The following is an 8126-nucleotide window of genomic DNA, read 5'->3' as shown; positions in this document are numbered from 1 at the left end:
AGAATGCACGTGATTGACACCACTCTTTGACGATGAGCCGTCTAATGGGATGTGGGCATTGTGGAGGTGGGGGTAAATTCCCAAATGAGTTGATTTTCCCTAGTTTATGGCAGTTGTTTTATCTCCTCCACTATCGGTGAATGATACTCTCTTAAGATTCACCTTAGAACAAAAATCGGTATACTATCACTGAGCTGGTTTTTTGTTGTGCTTAGACAACCAAAACCTCATCACTATAACCCTTATGTGACTATTATATATGTATTATGTATATGAATATATAGTCTAAGTGATATTTTCAAACATGTTCCTTTTTTTCAATACAAATGTATTTTGTAAATATTTTGAATTTCCAATCACAAACAATGTATATGCTGACGAATATCGCGTTGGTTCCATGGTTTGACAATTTTCACGCAAACGAGAGGAATTATTGATTATATGGCATCATTCTCATCATGAGGATCATAAACTTCGAGTTAAACTCTACTTTCATGATGGAAATGCAACGAAGGTGGAACCCTGTAAAGCGGGCCTACTTCATGGATAAAGGCATATGTGCCTAACCATAGAAGAAAACTATCTTGATGATGGACAACAATAATGTTTTGCATTTAAAACAATTTGTAGAATCAATGTCCTTAAATAAGCTCTTGTAAGAGAAATATGGATAGTCTAAAGTACAATCGGATACCATCCTCACTAGGACATACATCAACTTCCAAACTTGGACCAAGATGGAAATAAGGAATGGAGAGATTCCTTTGATTCTAAGATCATCCGTGATAACAATGAAAATCCTACTAACTCACTTCTTCCTAATATCAGCCAATTATAAACCCTCCTCAAGAATCTTGGAGGTCGCATACCATATGTGAAGGGAAACAAAGATCCCTTAGGTATCATTCTGGCGGAAACAATGATGGGTTTAAGTAACTCATGCCTATCTTTTTTTTGGGAAAACGACTTAGCACCATTTCATTAAAAATTCCCAAAAATGGGAAAAAAACCACGAGTTTAAGAGATCATTCTAGACAGGCCTAAAATGATTTTGAAATCGTAACATTCTAAGTAAAAGCTAAAAAGCTAAAAACGTAAATGAATTATCTAATTACAATGCTTTCAATTCTAGTGAGTTTAAAAAACGGTAAATTTCAGTTCCTACTGATATTCCAGTTCTGCTCCGTGCTTGGAATTCTTCTTCACGTTCCCGCGAGGGAGCTGCAATCCGATACAATATCTTTCCATAACTCTTCAACGCTCATTCGGGTTCTCCAATATACCCTTGCATTCCGTTCTTGCCAAATGTTATACACCACTGCTCCAAAGCCGCACTTGAACACGCTTGTTGCAAATCTATTTCCCTTGGCTTTGAGTAGTGTTGCATCTTTGATTTCATTCCATTTTCTCGGGAAACTAATCAGCTCTAGGCTTTTATAGAATCTGTCCCAAAGCTCCGAAGCAATACAGCAGCTCCTGAATAGGTGATCTATGGTTTCTTCATTTCCTCTACATAGAAGACAGTTTGTGTCCGGAATGCTCATATACTTGCTGATACAATCACGAGTGTTGAGTCTTTTCCAAAAGGCGAGCCATAGGATGAACTGGTGTCTAGGAAGAATCTTCGTTGACCAAACAAGAGGAGCCCATTCTACTTTCTGTGCTTTTTCCCGGGTTACCTCCCATATTTTCTTCTATACCAGCTTCCCATTGTCCTTAGCTTTCCATTCATGAATATTCGGTCTGTCGTGTAATTGTATGTTACTTATATGATCAAGTATCCTCTGTCCTTATGGATTTCTTCTCAGGAGTGAGTCCCAATTTCCGTCTTTAATGTCTCTGATTTTCGCTTTTGTGCAGTCCCTTCTGATGTGGGTATTTTGAAACTCCTCCTTGCGGATGATAGGTTGGTTTTCGAACCAGGGGTCGTGCCAGAATAGAGTGCCTTTTCCATCCCCTAACCGGATGTCATAAAAATCTGCAATATCGCTTCTTAGTTTAAAAATCTTTTTTAGAGACCAGCTCATACCTTTATGAATTTTACATAATATATATTTTTAATAAGTTGATTTAAAACTTTTAGAAAAATACAACCTCATAAAAAAAACAATAAATGATAGTGATCATTCTAATAAACTAGTTAAGCAAATAAATGATATAATGAACATTTTCCAACTTTAAAGAAAATGATATAGTTATGATTTGTTCAAATAAACTAGTTAAGCAAATATATGAATATGCATATGTAACAATACATTTATTTATTTATTTATTTTATGTTTTGAAATATATAACACAATAAATACATTATTTCATTATAATCTCTAAACATTCAATCTACAAGATCAAGAAGCTAGCTATATCTTCTTTTTATTGCTTAGAAACTTATGAAACATCGATCTACCTACCTAGGTACTGTCACAAACTTACACAAAGTAGTAATTAGTACAAGTAGTTAATAGATGATGACCATATGTCCATAGATTATCTATACAAGCAGCCACGGTAAGTAGGCGTCCAATAATCGACAGACCCAGAAGTTTCACGGTAAACTTGTGGTGTACATGAAAGAGGTACCAAGCATAGTCCCCTACTCTCTAAATCTCCTCTATCTTTCCTCTCCATGCTTCCCCATTGATCCTATTAATGAAAGAAATTCTTCGTCGAAATCAATAACATAAAACACTATATACATATAAGAAAACCGTCGTTGAAAACAATAACATATTGTCGGTGCGAGCCCAGCAAACACATGGGTTGAGCATACCGACCCCTAAACAGCCCAATGATCAAACTCTTTTTTTCGAAAAAAATATTTTTTTATTCTTTTTCATTTTGTTTTACTTTCTCTATTTCCCAATCTTATGCGCAGGCTATGAATATTTCCATACTTCTTATCCGGATGTGGATTCAGATACGATCACATATGAAAATAACATTTAGTTTGATGAGTTATCATGATTAGATTTATCAAGATTAAAAGCAAATATAAAGTGTTTTCAAATATGCACATTCTCTATTCCATTATGTTTGAACGTTATAGATGGGTACCTTGTTTATATTTGTCTTCATGTATGGATTGCTCAATAGCTGCATGTAGAAAGAAAAGGGTGGTTGTTCTCAGATGGCAAAGTAATAAACTTTTTTTTGTGACAATCAACAAATGAAAAAGTTATTTAATTATCTATTTATTTAATTTATAGGTCTTTCTACTATATTAATGATTGATTAAATATATATTTATATAACCTGAACTTGTTCTTGCAAGAACTTTATATATCCAATAGCCTCCCACAGCACTGAAGCAGTATCTGTCTAAAAAATATTAATCAAATAAGTTAATATCAAACCCATGATTAAAAAAATAAAGCATGGGGAAATTATTTAATATTACAAGAAAAATAAGGGTTATATAACTAATTAGATAAATAAAAGATTTGCCTACAAATCATAGTGCTTTGTGCTAACCTTTCCAAATGGGGATACAATTTGTTGTAGTGCTGTTACTTTGTCTGTAAGCTTCACTTTTGGAACCTGCATCGACTATCCAATAATACCAATTTTGTTAGTGTTACACTATTAGGGAATATTCTTTAATTATTTCTTTGTAAAATGCAAACTTTCCTCATTTAAATTTAATAATGCACTTAATGCCATATTATTTTTACTATATTCTGATTAAAATTCTACAGCAAGTTACAATACTTACAATAAATAATAGACACGAGATTGTCATTCTACACGCATTAACCGTGTAAGTTAAATAAATTAAAAATACATTTGTAATCATATAATTCATTTACGTTTTTAGCTTTTTAGCTTTTATTAAAAATTTTACGACTTCAAAATCATTCTAGACGGATCTCTTAAACTCGTGGTTATTTTTCTCAGTTTTGGGAATTTTTAATGAAATGACACTAAGTCGTTTTTCAAAAAAAAAAAATACCTTTGTGGGTGAGACGGTAGAATTCTCATTCTTAGGCTTCTTGGTGTTATTAGTCTCCGGATTCTCTTCATTTCTTTTTTTCTTCCCTTCATTAGGGATCCCATGTCCACCTCTTGCACCGCCGCCACCTCTGCTGCCCTGTGAGTGGCTACTTGACCTCGTTGATGAATCATACTGATCGATCGATTCCACGACAATATTATTTTTCTTAAAATCGGACGCGTTATTAAAATTACATTAAAAACAAATAAATCGGGTGGTAATTAATTAATATAAGTGAAGAAGAACCTTACTGATAAATTAGAAGATCTGAGTCCATTCTTCCTATTACTACTAGTGGAGAAGTTTGATGCTTTGTGGGTAGGTTTACATAAAGCAGTAGTAGTGCTACCATAAGATATTGCATCTGTAAAACTTCCAACCGGTAGATCTGTCATTCCATGATAACCATATTTACCTTTTATATCTTCCACCACATGATGAGGTTCATTATGATCATAACTTCCCATTTGTTGACCATACTCAACAACTCTATTACAATCGAATTGTTGGCGATGCAAACCGTCGTTCACCATTTTGATATCATCGTGGTGCCCATAAGGCAAAAAGGAACCAAATAAATTTTTGCTATTAATATTAATTGGTTGCTTCATGTGGCAAAGATTGATGTTCATAGTTTCGGAAGGGGTGGTGGGAGGTGCAATAGACCAGTTGTTGACTAAATTCGAGAGATTCGATAGGCGTTCGCTCCCGTTGATATTCAAATGAGTTTGATTCGCGAAGTGATTATGTTCATGAGTGTAGTCCCAGTTTGTTTCTATCTTTTTTAAATAGTTGGAGACAGGTTCAAACATTCCATTTGTTGAGCACTTGGATGACATGGTATTTGACATGTTATCGCCGAGACCATGTGAGTTGTTTAGCTCTAGGCTGCTTCCACTATTTCTGAAATTTATTTTAGTTAATTAGTTCTGATGAGAAATCTATTTTCATTCATTTATAGACATCTAAAGACAACCAAAATCATGTGAAATACCATGTTGAAAATATTTGTTAAGAGTTCATGACATGAATGAGAATAATATATTTAGTATTCTAAAAAATAATAGTTTATTTTTATTACTAAGTAACTTGTATAATTAACTTATGATAATAATTTGCTTGTAATTGGTTTATTTACTCATAAAAATGTGTATTCTTCATACCAAATCATGGATGAATAAGAAAACGAATTTAAAAACAAAATTTGAAAATGAGAGTGATATGAACATGATTATTATTATTTCTTAACTATAGTTTATTATCTAGAGTAGGATAGCACACAACATCGATCTGACTATGACCCTCCAATTCAATTAAGGTGTTTTTAAGTTAAATTTGAACTTGAAACTTCAAACTTCAAACTCATACAAGATCAAACACTATCCACTTTGAACTGTTATGGGTGTGTGATAAGTTGGAGAGAATAAATTACTTACAACAAGAGGTGTCTCCAAAGATTAGTGTGATCGGAAGAGGAGTCACCGATGAGATGGTCATGTCGAGAAGAGTCGACGCTGCTGAGACCTCCTCCTCCTCCACCGCCGGAGTGGTTTGAAGCGTTGGTGAAGTTGGAGGTGGAGATTGAGACGTCTTCCTCACAGCCGCCAGACAGCTGGTGGTTGTTGGCGGCAGAGTTAGTGTTGCAGCTACCCCAAGAAGATAGGGAGCTGGCATGAAGATCCGGCCACCAGTTTGGCATGGAGGAAGTTGCAGCCCCTAAGGGGATTTGTTGGGTGCATTCTTCAGCCATCTCTTTTTCTTTCTTTTCTTTGTGAGTGTTGTTTGTGGTGATAGTGGAGAAGTATTATGTATGTAAATGAAATCTGCAGGCCTATGTAAGTATTTATGAATGTATATATGTGAATAATAATGATAGAGTATGAGGAGACAATAAAATATGCAACTTGGGTCTTTTCCACTAAGGTTTTGTTGGGGTGGGGGAATTAATTATTGTTATTTAGACGAGATGGAGGGCCCATAACCTAGCCCCCAACCAAGTTTTTTTTAGGGTTTCTATTCTTTTTCTCCTTTTTGATTATCTTTGAAGGCTTATGTCTTCTTTGCAATTATTGTTATTAATTGTTCTTACTTTCTCCACTCACTTGTCATCAAAGACAAAAATAAGTATGTATTTAGAGTCACAATGTTTTTCATGAGCATCAACATTCTTTTAGTTCATAGAATCAATGGATTGATTAAAAATATAGGGTTTTTAAGGTAATATCAATTCATTTTATTTTAAAAGATTTTTTTTCACTTAAAAGACAAAAGTACAAAGTAAAAAAAGGCCTAAAGAAAAAGTAAAACAACAATGCAATGGAATTATGCAATGTTTAGTTTGCTAATGCAATATAAGTTTTATTTTTAAATCGAGAATAAATAATTAATTGGCCAACTGAAAGTCACTGTACCTCCGATATGAAGATAATGAATAAGCTAATAATTAATAGGCGGAATAAGTTCACCAAAAAATAATCAAATTCGTGATCCATTTCAACAAATTATAACATTTCACCAACTTTGTTCACCCTAGAAGTCCGAAATCAAAGTGGTATCACTCATTCAATAATAGAATTGTCCACAAAGCTTCAAAGTTTATACGCAAACGTACAATATACAAAAGAGAAAAATGTAGTGGATAACCATTTTTGCCAAGGAAAATCGTTAAAACCGTAAATATCTATTGTTAGTCATTTAACTATAAATGCACAAACAAAATTGATTTTGTTGTAGTCTTCTTCAAAATTTGATGTTGGAACAAAATTTGTCTCTAAAATAGTCAAACATATCCCCAAGGGCACATCCTCACAAATTAAGATTGCAAATAGCAAAGGAAACGCATTCATGAAACGTTTCGAGAGATTAACTAATTTCTCTTTTATTGTGAACTAAAAAAATTATATTAATAATAAAAAAAAAGTTGTATTGAATTGAACTAGATCTCACTCTTTAAAATAAAATGTAACAATCATACAATTTTACCAATTGAATACAAAAGATAATTAATCTTTAATTTTGACTAATAATTTACATTTTTAAAAATGAGTCGTGAATAACAACTAACCTAAATCCGATTCTCATTCTTTGACAACGTCTAACTGTTCAGATTCTACTTCACAATATTTTTTTAAAAATAATTTGTATACTCGAAACTAAATTAATTGGTCGTTAAGCACACAACCAAGCATTAAGAATACTTATATAATTAACTAATTGGAAGCAAACCGATAAAGAAAGACAAAGAAAAATGAAAAACAAATTATGCTTCCATTATCATCACATTCATATCCACAAAGTATTTAACATTTATTCACCTTATTTCAACGGAACCAAATGAGAAACCTTTGAATTTGAGGAAACAAAAACAATATTTTGCATAAAAAAATTATTTTAGATACCCCAAAAGAACAAAAAAATAAGAAAAATATGAAAGTTGTAGTTAACTAATAGTTAAAAGTACATTTTCAACGAAAATATAGTTAGAAATTTACAATATTATAATTTTTTTATTACAATTTGGATTGCAGTTCTTAAGACTTGCATTAAAAAAAAAATTGTTTCAACCATATGTTGTAATTTGACAATTTTCTTTTAGTAGTGGTTATGTAATGATATTTTGAATCATGAGGGTTAGAATAAAAGGGGGAAATATTGAATAATATTTTGAATTATATAGGTTATGAATTTATATAAACATTACATTAGACTTAATTATAAAGAAACTAATATAATAATATAATATCAATATTATCACAATTTATCATATTGTAATAATATTTTACAGATATATTATATTTATATTATAACATCCCTTCTCAAAGACAAGATTAAAAAAATATGAACAACTTGAGGTTTAAGACAAGATATTGAAATATTGATGATGTGATTTTTAAGTTTTAAAAACTCGTGAGCTCCATCCAGTTACAAGATGGCAGTGTGTTAACTGATAAACCAAGAAAGATATATATAATCCCATGGACATTAAATTATGCGGTGAAACAATAACCGATTGAACTCTGAAGTTACTCGTGAGTCTCGAGATTCATTCAACGACGGAATGAAAGTGTGTTGCATTAAAGAAAACCAATGAAGAATGTAGAATCTCATGGGCATAGAGTGTTGTGTGAAACAACACCAA

At 32.4% G+C, this 8126-nt stretch overlaps 1 protein-coding gene across 3 annotated transcripts; it reads right to left on the bottom strand.

The window, feature by feature from the left end:
• Positions 1-2289: 2289 nt before the first annotated feature.
• On the bottom strand, positions 2290-6034 carry LOC124946076 (transcription factor bHLH111). Of its 3 annotated transcripts, none has more exons than XM_047486637.1 (7): positions 5425-6034; positions 4240-4891; positions 3947-4120; positions 3469-3534; positions 3250-3315; positions 3052-3090; positions 2290-2640 (listed from the first exon to the last, which is right to left on the bottom strand). In XM_047486637.1, the coding sequence occupies exons 1-7, from the start codon at positions 5736-5738 to the stop codon at positions 2485-2487; spliced, it is 1467 nt and encodes a 488-aa protein (XP_047342593.1). In that variant the 5' UTR covers positions 5739-6034; the 3' UTR covers positions 2290-2484. The 3 variants fall into 3 exon arrangements, 2 of the variants coding, with proteins under 2 accessions (XP_047342593.1, XP_047342592.1); XM_047486636.1 differs by having other exon boundaries at positions 3469-3543; positions 5425-5810; XR_007100006.1 differs by having other exon boundaries at positions 2546-2640; positions 3250-3311; positions 3469-3543.
• Between the last annotated feature and the right edge of the window lie 2092 nt (positions 6035-8126).

Source organism: Impatiens glandulifera, chromosome 7, assembly GCF_907164915.1.
Source record: "Impatiens glandulifera chromosome 7, dImpGla2.1, whole genome shotgun sequence".
Taxonomy (NCBI): Eukaryota; Viridiplantae; Streptophyta; class Magnoliopsida; order Ericales; family Balsaminaceae; genus Impatiens; species Impatiens glandulifera.
This window is presented reverse-complemented; position numbering and strand designations above follow the sequence as displayed.

What these genes read in the sequence shown, in the direction of transcription:
- LOC124946076 (XM_047486636.1), bottom strand. Translation starts at nt 5,738, where the DNA reads ATGGCTGAAGAATGCACCCAACAAATCCCCTTAGGGGCTGCAACTTCC. An exon ending in CTACCGTCTCACCCACAAAG is followed by an intron (nt 3,544 to 3,946) that starts GTATTTTTTTTT and finishes ATTATTGGATAG; the next exon opens with TCGATGCAGGTTCCAAAAGT. An exon ending in TTGTATCCCCATTTGGAAAG is followed by an intron (nt 3,316 to 3,468) that starts GTTAGCACAAAG and finishes AATATTTTTTAG; the next exon opens with ACAGATACTGCTTCAGTGCT.